The sequence below is a fragment of the Hippopotamus amphibius genome, chromosome 4 (assembly GCF_030028045.1).
Source record: "Hippopotamus amphibius kiboko isolate mHipAmp2 chromosome 4, mHipAmp2.hap2, whole genome shotgun sequence".
Classification (NCBI taxonomy): Eukaryota; Metazoa; Chordata; class Mammalia; order Artiodactyla; family Hippopotamidae; genus Hippopotamus; species Hippopotamus amphibius.
In genome coordinates, this window is record NC_080189.1 from 89,658,454 (window position 1) to 89,678,105 (window position 19,652).

General features: G+C 40.7%; 1 protein-coding gene across 1 annotated transcript in view; it reads right to left on the reverse strand.

Annotated features, from left to right (window-relative positions):
* Positions 1–3,944: 3,944 nt before the first annotated feature.
* Positions 3,945–19,652, reverse strand: part of MAGI2 (membrane associated guanylate kinase, WW and PDZ domain containing 2) — a 1,275,509-nt gene continuing 1,259,801 nt past the window's right edge. Inside the window, exon 21 of the mRNA XM_057732512.1 lies at positions 3,945–4,594. Coding sequence (XP_057588495.1) covers positions 3,945–4,594 — 650 coding nt within the window. The remainder of the gene's footprint in view (positions 4,595–19,652) is intronic.

A 19,652-nucleotide genomic window follows, 5' to 3' on the forward strand; every position in this document is an offset into this window, starting at 1 on the left:
CTTCAACCTAGATGGAAAGACGCTTATCAGGTACTCTGCAGTAGCTCATGGACAGCAAAACTGAAGGGAATTGACTCTTGGATTAATATTTCCAAGCAGAAAGGGCCCCTGCACTGGACTGGTCTATAGAGAGGACTGCTGATCTCAATATCATCTTAAAACGACGCTCAGAGGAGAAACTACGCTCACACCAGCATCAGAAGACGACATTAGAAGTAGACAGCGGACCTAATAAGATGCTAGATCTAACCCGTAAGATCATTTTCTTGACTTCTTGGACTTTTGCATAAGAATCAGATGTTTTTCTCTCGTGGACATGATACTAGGCTAGTGTCAGAATTCAAGCCAGTGGTTGGGGCTTGTGACCTGTGTCTCATACTTCTGGGTTACCTTGGTGGATTTCTCCTCCCCAAGGCTCTGATTGGTTGGCTCTTAGGAAATTTATTCTAAAAGAAAGAAATTATAGTTCTGTTCAGGACACTGTTGATATTAACTAGATAGGATCTCTTCACCTGGCCAATTAATACCTGCTTTTCACCTGGCCATAAATATGAATTTTCTTTTAAAGTTACTCAAGTTCAATCAAAGCAATAAGCAAAATTTCAGCCAAAGAATAGAACCTCCCACAATTATGGGATGGATTTATGTGGTTAACAGTAGGTTATAGTCATTTATGTTTAACGCCTCCCTTATGTCGGGTACAGTTAAACCATACTAAGGATAACCAGCTTAGTAACACTTGGAAATTGGGCTGGGTGCCTTATGGACAATGCCAGTATGTGATTTCCCTTAAAGATAAGGATTGGTACAGAACAGACTAAGTCAGACAACTTGGGGATATACTTAATGGAAATTCTTGACTTAAATTCTTACTTATAACCTTACTAATACTGCTAGCTATGTTATTTGTATATTGCCTGTTTTACAGAATTGTTTCTTGCATTATTAAATATGTGCCTGAACCTCTGATAAAATGACTAGGTAACTTAAAGCAGTTGACCAGATATATAGTTCTATATGAGATCAATGATTTTAATAGTGTAACTCTAGATATTCCCATATTTTTCCTGGACCGTAACAGACTCGTAAGACAGGTGGTCCAGAGACTTTTGACTGCTGTTAATAAGGCCCTGTTCAGTAACAGCACAGAGAGGCCCATCACTGAAATCCTCACCATGGCACGAAATGGTCATGACATGCCTCCCAAACCACAGTTGAACTTATGCCCGTAAGGGGGCCCTGGCACTTGCTGTCTGCCTCTACAAGGATTAGGTCACTTGTCACTGTCGTCCCTGAACTTCAGTACCCCCTGAATGGAGGTCAGGATGGAGATCAGGAATGAGACCCTCTGTGCTCTGGCAGGACAGGTCTTCGGAAGTTAGATCTCTTCAGGAGAATTTTTTATCAGCCCAGTTCTTGCATATCCTCATATGTAGAAATGCACTAAAATCATTACCGGGGACATCTGCTCCTCGTGACTAGCAGCAAGCCTCTGCGAAAACGTGTGTCCAACTGCGCATACCACCACCCCCCCCCCCCCGCTAAAATACATACTACTGACCTCTACCCCTACCTCTCTGGAGCAGATTCTCAGTGCTATCTGAAGTGCTGTCTCCTGGGCTATAGTCCTCATATTGCCCCAAATCAAACTTAATGCACAACTCTGATGGTGTGCTTTTTTTTTTTTTTTTCTTTTTTCAGTCGACAACACACAGCGTATATAGTTGGAAAAAGAAAATATTTTTGGATATATATTTTATTTGACAGTGTTTTAGAATATCATACAGTAAACAAGATTTCTGTAAAAGTTAATTTATCCATATGGGTGCGTTTCATAAAAATAGTTGCTCACTTACAGTCTTTCTGTGACTATTAATACATGTAATTATATTTATAGAGATACAGCTGTACAGGGTAAATTCACAGCTAACACTACACAGAAATATTATTTGGAATGGGGTTTAGATGATGTGCTGTCTTCACAGGTTATGGATTACAGCCGCATAAAGCAATTACTGCACAAGTAGTAGCTGTGAACTGTGCAAATTAGAGTTTATGCAAGCGTAATCTCAATTTTTTTTTTTATCCTTTTGTAACATGGAAAATAAAGGTCAGAGGATACAGTACCAGGACGTGCAGCTACACTACAGAAGCATTGTCCAAAACCAGATTCAATAAATTAATGGCAAACTATACTGGATTTCTAGTCCAGGGGAGAAAGACTAATTGAGATTAAACCAAAAGTACTGTAAACTGCTACATGTGTTTGTGCTTTTGTTTATGATGACTAGGTTTCATTTTTGGAAATTGCTTTCACAGGCTGCAAGACTCTTCACTTGAGGCTTTCAACCATATTCTCCTCTTGTCAAACAGCTAAACTACACCTAAGCCTGATGGAAATTAAACAGCTGGTGCTCAGGATACTGCAATTACAAAGAGAGGGAAGGAGTCGACCCAAGGAAGCTGTTACATGTGACCTTGTGTGATGGACCTGATCTCCCTGTCTTATTTTACTTCAAGTGTGGGAAGGTAAGGCTTATTTGCATTTGAACTCCTGTAAAGGGCAGAATATGGGAAAGATGAAGCCTCATTCATTCAGGGCATATTAAAGAGAAACTGCCCTCTGAAACATTTGCCTTTTAATATGTGCAGCTACAAATAAGAATGCATGGATAATTAACTGAAGGTAAAATTTTACAAAGAAAGATTAAAACAGAGAAGAAAGGCAAGCCTTAGAATTTTACTAGGGTATCAGCCATGGATGAGGAAGATAAATAGAAAGATCTAGACAAAAAAGCAAACCAAATGGAAATAAAAGGAGAAATAATAAGAAAGATGAGCAGAAAGGAATGCTAAAAAGATCCATGTTCTTTAATGAAAATAAATGGGTCATAATAATGATTTTTTAATATTAGAGATTCATTATAATCTGAGAAAGTAAGAGAAATACTCTAGCTCTGCTCTGTCAAAGTGAAAATGAAGTAATGGAAAGAGGATTTTTAAAAAGACAACAAAATGAGTGAAATATAACATTGTTGTCATAGAAGCTCCTAACTCTGAGACAACAGGAAAGCCCTCTCATAAAGGAACTGCAGCGTTGCCAATCTCAATTTAACAAATTGTGGCCCTTCAATTATAAAATTCATATTTTAGATGAAGACCAATTAAGATCTATGAGCTAAACTGCAAAATTCTGACTTAACGGCAAACTGTTCCCTAGGACACAATTTTTAAAACCTTTTTTTCTACCACTGAAAATGTACAGAAACGTGATTACAGAAATGGCAGTAAAAATGGCATCACACCAATGACTTCACTAGATTTCTAACTCATCCTGCAGTACGCAGGGAACGCTGCTGCTAAGACTGGTGACGGATGCCACGAGTGAGCCGTGGAAACATGTCATGGGCAAACAGTTCTGAATGTTTCAAAGAAACCTTTTAACCCCTGTCTAGATATGTCAAGAACAATTTATTTACAACTCTTCAAATCAATTAAAAGATATAATCTTGTCTCAGTTTCAGCTTGCTCCGTGCAGTTTGATTTTTAAGGCGATATTCCAGTTTGTGATTGCTCTTAACTTGTCCAGTTTCTTGATATAAAGTTTGGATGACATCCAAATCCTTCATGCAGTGGGGGGAATTCTTTTTCTTTCTTTTTTTTTTCCGAAAGCTACACTGCACTCTCTGTGATGTTCTTCATGTTATTTTGGTTCTTCCATAGCTGCCAAAGCCCCCGCAGTGGAACCAGGGGCTTTAGTACAGTTTAGGTCAGCGCATGGACGCCGTATGGATCATGCTTGTTGGACACGTGGGACTTCATGTCGGTGCTCCCAAGCCTTGGTGCCTCGTGGATTTATGCATGTGACAGTGAAAATAAATTAAAACGTCGTGAGACAGGACCTAAGAAGAACGGCCTGCAGGTATTGAGGCGGGGCGGTGGGCTCATCTGCCCGCAGCCGAGGCGCCGGGTTTGAGGATGCCTGGCAGCTTATCAGAGCCTGGCACCTTCCACGGCCCCGGTGCGACAGCAGCCTTGCGTGCAGGGGTGCCCCCCGGGGGCCTCATGCCCTGCCGGGACCCCGCACGTGCGCCTGCCCTGCCCTCGGCCTCCCGCACACCCCCGCCGTGGCCTGGGCCCACGAACGCAGGTGCCACTCCGGGGCCTTCGCGCCGGCCGAGCTCGGGGCCCACTGTGGCATGCAGCCCTTCCTTGCTGCTGGCCCGCGCCGTGTCCACCACTGCGGGCCCTGGCGCTCTGGCCTCCGAGGAGGGCCTGCCGGCCTCAGGCTGCCCCTGGCTGCCAGGCATCTCCTCGAGCCTCGGCTGCGCAGCCCTCTGTGGGCTCGCCGAGCGTTCGCTCTGCTCCCCGAGGCGCTGCTTCTTCTGGCTGCCGGCTGAAAGCTCCTTTGGTTTCCTAACGTCGTGTTCCCTTTTGATATCCCAAGTTGGGTCTGGGCTTATCTGGTGGGAAGGGTCGGAGGGTGGGGCTGGATGTGATGGAGAGAATGGAGAGAGGACGTCCTCAAGGGAGAGGCCTACTTCCGGCAGACCTGGGGAGGCGGCAGCGGGAGAACTCCAGGAGCTGGGTTCGTCTGTGGGGCAGGAAGCACAGGCGTTAGAGCCGTGCAGCACATGCTTTTTTCACTCCCACAACCTCCCTCCACACTGGGAATGAGAGCAGGCAGCCAGGGGCCACTGCTCTCAAGGTCCCCAGGCACTGCCACCCCCACCCTCACTGCCAAGAGGGCAGCCAGCCTCACCCCCTGGGATTCTGTGTTCCCCATCCTCTTTACCCTACCCATTCCCTCTCTGATTGTTCAGGAAAGTTGTTACAAAGCCCAGGCCTGATCCATCCCTTCATCGTGGCCCCTTCTAACTTCCAGGGGTATCATCAGGTCTGACAGTCCTTAGTGAATTCTGACTTGGCAGCACTTGAATCAGTGGTTCTCAAACTCGAGTATACATGTGAATCACCTGGGGCAGTTGTGAAAAACACAGATTCTTGGATCGTCAGACCCAGAGATTCCAATAGGATAGGGCCAAGAAATTTCTATGCATTTTTAACAGGCACCCAGGTAATTCGGAAGATGATTGGAGAACCAAGTTTTAAGAAACACTGGTTTCCGTCCTTTGGAAGAAGCTGGGGGTGTGATTTTTCTCAGCCATTAGGTGTCATTCAAGACAATTTTTAGCTACCACCAGATACAGAATTTGGATAAATTCATGTAAAAAGGTTATTCTGGTCGGGGAAAGAGGTGGGCAGCCAGACCAGGCTGGTGTGGAAGGAGGAACCCTTTTGTGAGGTTTTGCCTGCAGGTGTTAGAAAGTTTTGCAGAAACTGACTTCCTGGATGTACACCCTTTAGGAGCTCTTTCCCTATAAATATATCCAACTTTTCTTTGAAGTTATATTGTCAAATTTGTGTTCCAAGATTCAAACAGGTAACATGAAGCTGTCTGTTAGATGTTCAAACTTTGTTAAAACACAAATTATTTTATTCTGCAAGCACTTGAGGTTGCTCAGAGACAAGATGGCATAGTAAAAGGACCTTGAGCTCACCTCCTCTCATAAGCACACCAAAATCACAACTGCTGAACAACCATTAATAAGAAAGACTGCAATCTACAAAAAAAAGGATATGAAGAAACCAAGAGATGGTAGGAGGGGCACACTCGTGATATAATCAAATCCCATACCACCTGGGTGGGCAACCCACAGACTGGAGAATGATTATATTGCAGAAGTTCTCCTACAGGGGAGAGAGCTCTGAGCCCCATGCCAGGCTCCCCAGCCTAGGGGTCTGGCATGGCGTGGAGGAGCCCTGGAGCATTTGGCTTTGAAGGACAGCAGGGCTTGAGTGCAGGAGCCCTACATGCCTGGGGGAAACTGAGACTCCACTTTTGGAGTGTGCACACAAGGTCCTGTACTCAGTGGGACCCAGGCAAAAGGAGCTTGGGTCAGACCTACCTGCTGGTCTTAGAGAGCCTCCAATGGAGGTGGGGGTCAGCTGTAGCTCTTTTTGGGGACATAAAAGCTGGTGGTGGGCAGAGCAGGGACTCATATGAACTCTGGTTGGAGGCAGACATTTTGGGTCCTTGGTACCGAGGGCTCCCCAAATAGTCTGTAAGTTCCAGTGCTGGGACGCCTCAGGCTAAACAACCAACAGGATGGGAACATAGCCCCACCCAGCAGCAGACAGGCTTCCTAAAGACTTCCTGAGCCCACATCCACCTCTAGACATGCCCCTTGACACTGCCCTGCTCACCATAGGGCCAGGACCCAGCTCCAACCACCAGTGCGCAGGCACTGACCCCTCCCACCAGGAAGCCTGCATAAGCTGCCTCTAGACCAGCCTCACCCACTAGTGGGCAGACACTAGAAGCAAGAAAACAATGATCCTATAGCCTGCAAAACTGAGTCTGCAAACAAGTCAGAACCTAGCGAGGGACCAGCTGGTCCCTGGCCCTTGGGTGATGAGAGGGGAGTGTACTGCTGGGACACATAGGACACCCCCTACAGAGGGCCACTTCTCCAAGGTCAAGAAACATAACTAAGGTACTACATACATAAGAATACAAATAGAAATTTAAACAAAATGAGACAGTAAAGGAATATGTTCCAAACAAAGGAACAAGATAAAACCCCAGAAGAAAAACTAAGTGAAGTGGAGACAGGCAAGCTACCTGAGAAAGAGTTCAGAGTAATGATCGTAAAGATGATTCAAAAGCTCAGGAAAAGAATGGATGCATGGATCAAGAAGTTACAAGAAGTTTTTAGCAAAGAGATAGAAAATGTAAAGAACAACCAAACATTTCAAGGATACAATAACTGAAATGAAAAATGTACTAGAAGGAATCAATAGCAGAATAAATGAGGCAGAAGAATGAATCATTGAGCTGAATGACAGAATGATGGAAATCACTGCTGCAGAACAGAATAAAGAAAACAGAATGAAAAGAAATGAGGACAGTTTAAGAGACCTCTGGGACAATGTCAAGTGCACCAACATTCACGTTATAGGAGTCCCAGAAGGAGAAGAGGGAGAGATGGCTGAGAATATATTTGAAGAGATAATAGCTGAGAACTTCCCTAACATGGGAAAGGAAAGTCACCCCAGTCTAGGAAGCACAGAAAGTCTTATACAGAATTAGCTCAAGGAGTTAACACCGAGACACTTATTAATCAAACTAACAAAAATTAGAGACAGAGAAAATATTAAAGCAAAAAGGGAGAAGCAACAAATAACATACAGGGGAATCCCCATAAGGCTATCAGCTGATTTTTCAGCAGAAACTCTGCAGGCCAGAAGGGAGTGGCACAACATGTTTAAACTGATGAAAGGGGAAAATCTACACCAAGAATACTCTACACAGCAAGGTGCTTGTTCAAATTTGATGGAGAAATCAAAAGCTTTACAGACAAGAAGCTAAAAGAATTCAGCACCACCAAACCAGCATTACAAAAAATGCTAAAGGAACTTCTCTAAGTGGAAAAGAAAAGGCCACAACTAGAAACAAAGAAAATGTATGAAATGGGAAAGCTCACCAGTAAAGGCAAACATGGAGTAAAGGTAGGAAATCATCTACACACAAATATATCAAAACCAGTAACTGTGAGAGGAGGAGAATACAAATGCAGGATATTTGAAATGCATGTGAAACTAAGTGATTAGCAACTTAAAAAATCATGTATACATATAGATTGCTATATCAAAACCTGATGGTAACCACAAAATAAAAGTCTATAGTAGATACACACAAAAAAAGAAAAAAGAATTCAAACACAACACTAAAGATAGTCAAATAACAAGAGAATAAAAGAGGAAAGGAAGAAAAAAGACCTACAGAAACAAATCCAAAACAATTAAGAAAATGGCAGTTAGAACATACATATTGATAATTACCTTAAATGTAAATGGATTAAGTGCTCCAACCAAAAGACATAGACTGGCTGAAAGGATACAAAAACAAGACTGCTATCTACAAGAGACCCACTTCTGATCTAGAGACACATACAAACCAAAAGTGAGGGGATGGAAAAAGGCATATGCATCCAGCACAGGATCACCTCAATATATAAGGCAAATATTAACAGATATAAAAGGAGAAATTGACAGTAACACAATAATAGTGAGGGACTTTGAACACCCCACTTAAATCACTAGACAGATCATCCAGGCAGAAAATCAATAAGGAAGCACAGGCCTTAAATGACACATTAAATATCAATTTAGTCCATTTGGTCTAAAGAACATTCCATGTAAAAGGAGAAAAATATACATTCTTCTCAAGTGTACATGCAACATTCTCCAGAACAGATCACATGCTGGGCCACACAGGAAGTCTCAATAAGTTTAAGAAAATTGAAATCATATAAAGCATCTTTTCCACCCACAACACTATGAGTTTAGAAATCAATGCAAAAACACACACGGAGGCTAAACAATATGCTACCAAGCAACCAGTGGATCACTGAAGAAATCAAAGAGGCAATCAAAAAAATACCTAGGCAAATGAAAACAAAAACACCATGATCCAAAACCTATGGGACGCAGCAAAAGCAGTTCTAGGAGGGAAGTTTATAGCAATACAGTCTTACCTCAGGAAACAAGAAAAATCTCTAGTAAACAATCCAACCTTAAACCTAAAGCAACTAGAGAAAAAAGAAAAACAAAGCCCAAAGTCTGTAGAAGGAAAGAAATCATAAAAGTCAGAATAGAGATAAAATAGAGGTGAAGAAAACAGTAGAAAAGAGGAATGAAACTAAAAGTTGGTTCTTTGAAAAGATAAACAAAATTGATAAACCTGTAGCCAGACTCCTCAAGAAAAAGGATAGGGCCCAAGTCAATGAAATTAGAAATGAAAAAGGAGAAGTCACAACAAACACCACAGAAATAAAAGGACCATAAGAGACTGCTACAAGCAACTATATGCCAATAAAGTGGACAACCTAGAAGAAATGGACTAATTCTTAGAAAGGTACACTCTCCCAAGACTGAACCAGAAAGAAGTAGAAAATGTGAACAGACCAGTTACAAGTACTGAAATTGAATTTGTGATTTAAAAACTCCCGACAAACAAAAGTCCAGGACCAGATGGCTTCACAGGCAAATTCTACCAAACATTTAGAGAAGAGTTAACAGCTATCCCTCTAAAACTATTTCAAAGAATTGCAGAGGAAGGAACACTTCCAAACTCATTCTATGAGGCCTTCATCACCCTGATACCAAAACCAGACAAAGATACAACAAGAGAAAATTATAGGCCAATATCACTGATGAGCATAGATGCAAAAATCCTCAACAAAATATCAGCAAATGGAATCCAACAACACATTAAAAGGATCATACAACATGATCTAGTGGGATTTATCCTGGGGATGCAAGGATTTTTCAATATCCACAAATCATTGTGGTACACCACATTAACAAAATGAAGAATAAAAGCCAAATGATTATCTCAATAGATGCAGAAAAAGCCTTTGATAAAATTCAACATCCATTTATGGTAAAAACTGTCCAGAAACTGGGCACAGAGGGAACCTACTTCATAATAAAGGCCATATATGACAGACCCACAGCTAACATCATACTCAGTGGTAAAAAGCTGAAAGCATTTCCTCTAAGATCAGGAACAAGACAAGGATAGCCACTCTCGCCACTGTTATTCAACATAGTTTTGAAAGTTTTACCCACAGCTATCAGAGAAGAAAAAGAAATAAAAGGGATCCAAATTGGAAAAAAAAGAAGTAACACTGTGACTGTTTGCAGATGACATGATACTATACATAGAAAATCCTAAAGATGCTACCAAAAAACTACTAGAGCTCATCAATTAATTTGGTAAAGTTGTAGGATACAAAATTAATACACAGAAATCTGTTGCATTTCTGTACACTACTAATGAAAGATCAGAAAGAGAAACTAAGGAAACAATTCCACTTACCTTTATATCAGAAAGAATAAACTACTTAGGAATAAACCTAAGGAGGAAAAAGACCTGTAATCCAAAATCTAAAAGGCACTGATGCAAGAAATTGAAGCTGACACAAACAGAAGAATAGACTGTGTTCTTGGATTGGAAGAATCAACATTGTCCAAATGACTATACAACCCAAGACAATCTAGATTCAGTGCAATCCCTATCAAATTACCAATGGCATTTTTCACAGAACTAGAACAAAAAAAAATTTTTTAAGTTGTATGGAAACACAAAAGACCCCAAACATTCAAAGCAATCTTGAGAAAGAAAAATGGAGCTGGGGGAAACAGGCTCCCTGACTTCAGACTATACTACATAGTTACAGTCATTAAAACAGTATGGTACTGGCACAAAAACAGAAATATAGATCAATGGAACAGTATAGAAAGCTCAGAGATAAACCCATGCACTTATAGTCAACTAATCTATGACAGAGGAGGCCAGAATATACAGTGGAGTAAAGACAGTCTCTTCAATAAGTGGTGTGGGGAAAACTAGACAGCTACATGAAAAAGAATAAAATTAGTACACTGTCTAACACCATATACAAAAATAAATTCAAAATGGATTAAAGACCAAAATATAAGACCCAATACTATAAAAGTCCTAGAGTAAAACATAGGCAGGACACTCTTTGACATAAATCATAGCATTGTCTTTTTGGATCTGTTTCCTAGAGTAATGGAAATAAAAACAAAAATAAATGGGACGTAATTAAGCTTAAAAGCTTTTGCATAACAAAGGAAACCATAAACAAAACAAAAAGACCACCTAAGGAATGGGAGAAAACATTTGCAAATGATGCAACCAACAAGGGACTCATTTCCAAAATATATAAACACCTCATACAGCTCAGTATTAAAAAACCAAACAACCCAATCAAAAAATGGGCAGAATATCTAAATAGACATTTCTCCAAAGAAGACATACAGATGGCCAATAGGCACATGAAAAGATGCTCAACATCACTATCAGAGAAATGCAAATTAAAACTACAATGAGGTATCACCTTATGCTGGTCAGAATGGCCATCATCAAAAAGTCTACAAACAATAAATGCTGGAGAGGGTGTGGAGAAAAGGGAACCCTCCTACACTGTTGGTGGGAACGTAAATTGGTACAGCCACTATGGAGAACAGTATGTAGTTCCACTAAAAAAAAAAAACTAAAAATAGAGCTACCATGTGATGGGGCAGTCCCACTCCTGGGCAAATACCTGGAGAAAACCATAATTCGAAAAGATACACGCACCCCAGTCGTCATTGCAGCACTATTTACAATAGCCAGGACATCAACAGCCTAAGTGTCCATCAGCAGATGAATGGATAAAGAAGATGTGGTGTATATGGAATATTACTTAGCCATTAAAAAAACAAAATAGTTATTTGCAGCAAATGGATGGATTTAGAGATCATAGTAAGTGAAGTAAGTCAAAGATAAATATGTCGATTATTTGTGGAATCTGAAAAACTAAATAAAAAGATACAGATGAACTTATTTCTTAAACAGAAAGACTCAGACATAGAAAACAAACTTAGGGTTACCTAAGTAACCCCAAGGGGAGGGATAAATTAGGAGGTTGGGATTAACATATACACTCTACTATATGTAAAACAGATAACTAACAAGGATCTACTGTATAGTACAGGGAAGTATACTGAATATTTTGTGATGGCCTATGGAGGAAGATAAGAAGAATATACATATGTGTGTATAACTGAATCACTGCTGTACACCTGAAACTAACATGATATTGTAAAATCAAGTATACTTCAATTAAAAAATAAAATACTTCCATAAAAAATACTTCAATAAAAAATAAGAACATTCATTGTTGTGTTTTAAGAAATCATTGTTCTTAATTCTCTTTAGTAGTTCTGACATTATAGTAGGCCTAGGGCTAAGATAGATGACTCTTTCTAGGAAGCCTCGTTTCAACATTTATTTGAGATTTAAGATCTCTCTAAGAAAGGATTTGAGACAATTTACAACAAAACACATACAGATTAGAACGATAAAAATGAGAAATTGGTTTTGTTTGTTTTTTTGTTTGTTTGTTTTTTTAAGCAACCACTGGTCAGAAGCCAAGTAGGAGGAGGACAGATACACTAGGAATCTGAGATGAGTTTAGTTACTACTGTGAGCACTAACATTGCCGTTGACTTTCTAGCCAGTAAAGCAGAGAAATCCAATATAGTGACCCCTTAATATTTATCAGAAATATGTCCCAAGGCCTTTGGAAATCCTCAAACTTTGGAATATTACTCTAGAGCATAATTGTCCTCCATAGAACTGGTGTACGGTCATGAGTGAGGAACGAAGAAGCCACACTTACATCTGAATGCTGGGTGGCAGCAAGGCTCCCTCAGCGAGCTAAGAGACTCATTCCTACACACCCGCGTGTGATGCAACCTCCTGCCCCTATGACACGTGTCAGAGACTCAGTCTATGCATATTAAGGATCTGTTTCGTTTAAAAGTGGAGGATTCTTATCTATTACCTTGGACGCCGATTTATAAAGAGACAGGAGAGGAAGAGGGCAGTGGGGTTGATAGTGCCAATAACTCTGGCCACCCATAGAGTATCAGATACTAAGAAAAGTTTCTCCTTTGCTGTGAGATTTGAGTAGAGTATTTAGGGCACAGTGTTCTTTCCACAGACTGATATCCATTATTATGTTCACTTGGTGAAAAATCCTAGAAAAGCATCAGAAGACCTGAGATTTACTCTTGCCTCTGGCTTTACCACTCAATCTCTCTGACCCTCAGTTTCCCCCTGTATAAGGTGGAGATAAAATGTGTACCTCACAGAGGTGAAGCATGCACTTCCAAAGGGAAAAGCACCTTGCAACATGAGAGTTATAATGATTTTTCACGCATAGTTGAGTCAGATTTTTCTTCTGTGCCTCGGTAGCTGTGAACTAGTGGTCAGGCCACATGAACTAGCATACATGCAGGTGAAGTTTTGTATAAGTGCCGTAAATCAGCCATTCCCCTATGCTGTGGTTTTGCTCTATCTCAGGTATCCTTGGTTACCTCCAGGAATATTCTAAAATCTTCAAATGTAAATGTTTTCAATGAAAATTCAAGTATGTTCTGATTCTGGCTGACTTAAGAGGCTTTAAAACAAAATAAATGATAGAAGGTGGCAACTCCACCCATGTAGGAAGATGCTGCCTGAAAGAGTTAAAAGAAGTCTGTAGAGGCCTTTTGCAGTGATAACCTCTGACTTGTACCAGGCTAATAATATTTCACATTTTAAAAGCTCTTTCCCCACCATGATGTCACACATGCTGACCTCAAGTCACTTTTGAGATATAAGGAGGATGATATTATTCACACCATGTCCTGAAGGAGGACTCAAAGCAGAGAGAGGTTAAATAACTTGACCAAGATTACAAAATGGGTCAGCCAGGAGTAAAATGCTGTGTTTCTCGACTCTTTTTACTGAGGAAATTGCGCTAAGATGTCAGCTTGCAAATAGGATCAAAGCAGTGAAATGGACAGCCTCAGTGGCCACTGAGGAGGCCAACAGGAACTAGATCCCAGCACTGATGAGAGAGTAGTTAGCACTTATTTCTGAACATCTTACTTATGACAAATAAACTAGAAGGTGCAATTATTCAAAATGCAAACATACAAAAGAATCCCTTTTATTATAAACAAATTTTGCAGGTGTTTACAGGTTATTAAATACTTGGAGAAACTGAAAGCTAAAATATTTCAAGCCTCTAATGATTAAGAATATTAGTCTAAAATTGAAATGAACTAGATCCTAAAGTGATTTCAAGATGGACATTTGTATATGTGGTTCCACAGTTTTCAGTTTTCTGGGCAAGAATTCTCCAGTTCACTACCAGACACGTGGTGTCCGCACCAGGCACGAGCCTGCAAAGCTCCATGAAACACCCAGGGCAGACGGCAGGCAGCCCATACCTCACCTTTCACCTGCCTCTCAAGGTGACATGGACTGTGGGGGCCAGGGAGAGGCCTTCTGTACCACTTCAAACTCTAGTTTTCATGGAATTTTGACACACAGTAACCAGAAGAATTAACCACATTCAGTTCTGATTCCTTCAAACCTTATTTTGGCTGCCAGCTGTGCCCCCCAGCTTTTTTTTCTTGAACCGGGCCACTGCCACTGGCTAAAGCATGTGATCATGTTCACTAAAGAGTCCTTGCCTAGGAGGATGAGCTTCACACGTCGTTCCTGTTGGAGATGTTCTAACTTGAATCAGAAATAACAGACACTTCCTAGAAAGATGTAATAAGCCATGTGTGCCTGCTGGGATTTCTGCAGCCTTTTTGTCTAAAAAACATCCCCAGGCCAAACATTTCAGCCAATGGCTGAAATCAGAAAGGAAAAAGCCCTTTTATTCCAAACGGGCTTCCTCTGCCTGTCCTCTCTCATCCTCACCTGAATGGACCTCTTCAAGGTCACCCATGATCTTTCTGCTATCAAATCTGGAGGACACCTCACGGTATCATCTAGATGCCTCATCTCACCACATTTCTCACAGCTGACTGTTCCCGGAAACGAGCTGGTCTACAGCCTTCCACGACACTCCTTTCTTCTGCTCTTTATCCCACCCTCTGGCTGGTCCTTCTCAGTTTACATTACAGATTACTCTTCTTTTACCTGGCCTCTAACTATTGGCATTCCTCAGGGCTTGGTCTTAGGTCATTTTCTTTCTTCACAGTCTCTCCTAAGTGTTTTCATCTACTTACGGTGCTTTTATACAACAACAGTACTCCCAAGTGCTTCTGCTGAGCTCTGTGCTACGGGCTCTGTGCTGATATATCCATCTGCCTACTTGATATCTCTGCTCAGACAGTTCACTGGCATCTTCAGTTTAACAAACCCCAAATGCAGATCTTTTCTTCCCATGTCCATTCTGCACTCTTTCTTATTTTTCCCATCTTGGTGAATGGCACAACTGTCACTTGGAGTCATCCTGGATTTCTTTCTCTCTGTCGCCTCACAAATACAACCCACCTGCAAGCCTTATTAGTCTCATTTTCAAATATACGTGGACTCTGTCAACTCCTGTTCCCCTTCACTTCCACCATCCTAGTCCAAGATACAGGGAAGTCCTGGGAGGATGCAACCCATGGGGGCCACCTGAGATACTCACACTTAAAAGAAGGCCACAGTGTGGACATCTTTTGTAAACCCTTGGGGGTACTGGTAAAGACAGGAAATTCGAAACTGAATTTCAGTGCTGTTCAGACAGCAGAAGTTAAGTGCAGTATATTGTAAGCCACATACCCTCCCCTGAGTTTGGCGCCCAGGACAACTAACCTAGTTACCACACCCAAGGGACTGGCCTGCCAAACTCTTGTTTCTCACGTGGGCGCCTACCATAACCCACTCTTTGCTTCCCTTCTACTCCTGCCTACCTCTGGTGGTTCTCCATGCAGCCTCCACAACAATCTCTTTGAGACATACATTTGATCATGCCATTCCCTTGCTTAGAACTTCTGGTGGAGTCTCACCACTCTGAGAGTAAAATCCAAAGTGATGAACATGACCCACAAAAGCCTGCACGATCTGGCCCCTGCCAGCCTCCCCAGCTTCATCTCCATCCCCCATTCCCCGCCCACACTGGTCTTTGTGCAATTACTCAAACATACAGGCTCATTCTCTATTCTGGGACGTTCATCATTGCTGACTCCTCTGCCCAGAAGGTTCTCCCCGTGGTGGTTCACATGGCGGGTTCTTTTTCATTCTTTAGGACTCTTAAATATCACCCCAGAGAACCCCAACCCACAGTAGTTACTCTGCTCTCCTCAAGAGCATCTCATCTTTATTTCCTCATAGTGCTTATGATTTGGAACTACATACTTGCCTGCTCATTTGATTAACATCAGTCTCAACTAGTAGATTGTAAGTATCATGAGGGCGGCGACCACATTGGTTTTATCACAGCGGACTTAATACCTTTCAGAGTGTTTACGACACAATAATACACGCTCGATGTATATCTGACCAACAAATAAATCTACTCCACAGATACAAATGGGAGATTTGAAACCAAATGCCTTCAGAGGCAGGATGGCGGTGAAATGATAATACCTGTTTGAAGTGGGAGAGGAAAGAAAGAACTTCGGGGGAGGAGAGCAGAAGGAGGACGCCAGTGACAGAAAGTACATTGGGAAGAGTTTTCAGCTTTCATTGTGGCTCCTGGGACGCAGTAAAGAGAAGTTCCGGATCCAAGTCCATCTGACTTAACAGATGTCCTTTCTCTTTGTAATCTTATCAGCCATAATGATGTAATGACTTTGCTTAAAGGAGCTTCATCCCCGGGGAATCATGAATCAACATGCCAGTGAATGTTCAGATAAGATAAATAGATATAGAACCTATATATGTTACATGCCATTGGGGGAGAAGCAAATCCCTTTCCTAAGTTAGCATCAAGTTTATTCCCCTTGCTGTCATCAGCACTAGGCAGTTTGGATCTCTCCTAGAAAACAGATCAGTTAATACATAATTACATATTACATGTTATTAGTATATATGTACACACATTACACACTCTCTCACACACACACACACACACCATTATCTCTAAGTTAAAAGCTGTATGACCTCTTAAATTATCTTGTAGGAACTTGGCAATACTGAAAAATAAAAATGCTCCCTTTCACTTCATATGCCCGAGATTTAAAAAAAAAAACAAAACCTTATCTACTGTGCTTCAACAGCTTGTTTATTTTATGGAATATAATCCTAGTGACAATAACCAGAGAGGTGACCCATCAGGAATAAACTACTTATTGTGGTAAATAAGTATCTGCATTATTGGTTTTCCCACCTGGCTCTTATCGGCAGCAAAAATTTGTACAGAAAGGAAAATGTAACTCAAATCAAGGAAGAGTTCACTTTATCCTGTGCTGAAGGGAGACCCCTTGGAAGGAAGCCAGGGATGGTTGCAGGGAAAGAGGGCCTGTCTCCTGCCCCACACCTCACCTGAGAGCCTTAGGGCTTCCAGCTTGGGCTGATTGATCCCCCAAACCCTGCAAAAGAGTTCCTGCACTTCTCTCCTCCTCTCAATTAGGCTGGGGTCCAGACCCTAATGGCTGCTTTTTGGATTAGGGTGTTCAGGAAAGTACTAATACTACTACTACAGTAATAATACTATCACCACCATTGGAATGACTAATATTGACATGGATTGAGTTGCTTCCTAGGTATCAGGCACTCTACTAAATCCTTGAAATGTATTTACTCACCTGTAAACTTGCACATTTTACAGATGGGGAGACTAAGGCACAAAGAGTTTAGTATCTTGTTCAAGCCTACATAGCTGGCAGGTAATGGAGCAGGGTTGTTGAATGACTTTCTGAATTGGGTGAGGTTCTACAAGCTCAGCTGAAACACTGTCACTAGACTCCTTTGCTATTGACTATTTTGATTGAGAAATGGGGCTCATCTCTTCTAGGGCCATATGACAGAAACTCCCATCTAAGGCATTGTCAGAGGCAGATGCATCACTATTCCAAATGGAGACTCTGAAGCGCCATGTGTGTTTGAACCTTGAACATAGAAGGACAGTCACCATAGTTGTGTTGATTTGTGCAAATGCTGGGCATATAAGCTGGAATCAGAGAATAATGAAGTTAGATTTCTTAAGGGCAGGGAAAATACTATGTACTTTAAAAATATCCCTCACAGTGTCATACCTTGAACCTGAACTGAAATAAAAATACTCATACTACAATGGGAAAAAGTCTCTTCAGCAAGTGGTGTTGAAAAATTGGACAGCCTCATACACATCAATGAAGTTAGAATACACCCTAATACCATAAACAAAAATAAACTCAGAATGACTTAAAGACTTAAATATAAGACATGACATCATAAAACTCCTAGAAGAGAACATAGGCAAAACATTCTCTGACATAAATCATACCAATATTTTCTTAGGTCAGTCTCTCAAGGCAATAGAAATAAAAGCAAAAATAAACAAATGGGACCTAATCAAACTCATAAGCTTTTGCACAACAAAGGAAGCCACAAACAAAATGAAAACACAACCTACTGAGGTAGATAATACCACCTACCTACATGCAAATTAAAAAAAAAAAAGGACAATCTATTGAATGGGAGAAAATATTTGCAAATGATGCAATCAATAAGGGCTTAATTTCCAAAATATACAAACAGCTCATACAACCCAACAACAACAAAAAATCCAATTGAAAAATGGGCAGAAAACCTTAATAGACATTCCTCCAAAGACAACATACAGATGGCCAGTAGGCACATGAAAAGATGCTCAACATCACTAATTATTAGAGAAATGCAAATCAAAACTACAATGATGTATCACCTCACACCAGTCAGGATGGTCATCATTTAAAACTCTACAAATAACAGAAGCTGGAGAGGATATGGAGAAAAGGGAACCCTCCTACACTGTTGGTAGGAATGTAAGTTGGTGTAGCCACTATGGAAAACAGTATAGAGGCTCCTCAGGAAACTAAAAATATAATTACCATATGATCCTGCAATCCCACTCCTGGGCACATATCCAGACAAAACTCTAATTCAAAAAGATACATGCACCCCTACTTTCATAGCAGCACTATTCACAATAGCCAAGACATGGAAACAACCTAAATGTCCATCGACAGATGAATGGATAAAGATGCAGTACATATATACGACGGATTACTAGTCAGCCATAAAAAAGAATGAAGTAATGCCATTTGCAGCAACATGGATGCAACAAGAGATGACCATACCAAGTAAGTCAGAAAGAGAATGACAAATACCATATGATATCACTTATATGTAGAATCTGAAATATGACACACATGATCCTATCTACGAAACAGAAACAGAATCATGGACATAGAGAACAGACTGGTGGTTGCCAAGGGGAAGAAGGTTGGAGGAGGGATGGAGTGGGAGGTTAGGGTTAGCAGATGTAAGCTTTTGTATATAGAATGGATAAACAACAAGGTCCTAGTGTATAGCACAGAGAACTGTATTCGGTACCCTATGATAAACCATAACAGAAATACTAAAAAAAAAGAATGTCTGATTCACTTTGCTGTACAGCAGAAATTAACACAACATTGTAAATCAACTATACATCAATAAAATATTAAAAAGATAAATATATGGTAATATCAAAAAAAACCCAAAATATTCGTACTAGATATTGGAAACACATTTTACATAAATACTTTTACTGCTCAAATGAGTAAAATTTCTGCAAAGAGATCTGTGGATTTGGTAAGTGTTATTTCTTATAAAAACCTTTCCGCTTGCAACACACAGTTGACTGGGTTAGAAAATACTGATATGGTTGTGTTGAAATATATTTTCTTCTCACTTAGAATATTCTAGGAAAATATAAAAGTGATTAGATCAAAGGACAGTAATGTGAAGTCATTTTGGTATTCAAAAGAAATACCTTGTTAAGATGTGTTCAAACCATAATGGCTCATTTGGATTTGTTCAACCGTCACTAAGGTGATTGCCTTTTGTAACAAAATACAAATAAGAAAAATGTGCATTTAAAAAATTTCAGAACAAAGTAATTATTTTACTTTACTTCTGCTCTTTCTGAAGCATTGTTTCCACTCTGGAGGCATTGTTAATGGCCTTCAAACATGTATTAGTGTCACCTTTCTTACCAGAGTTGTAAACTAGGTGT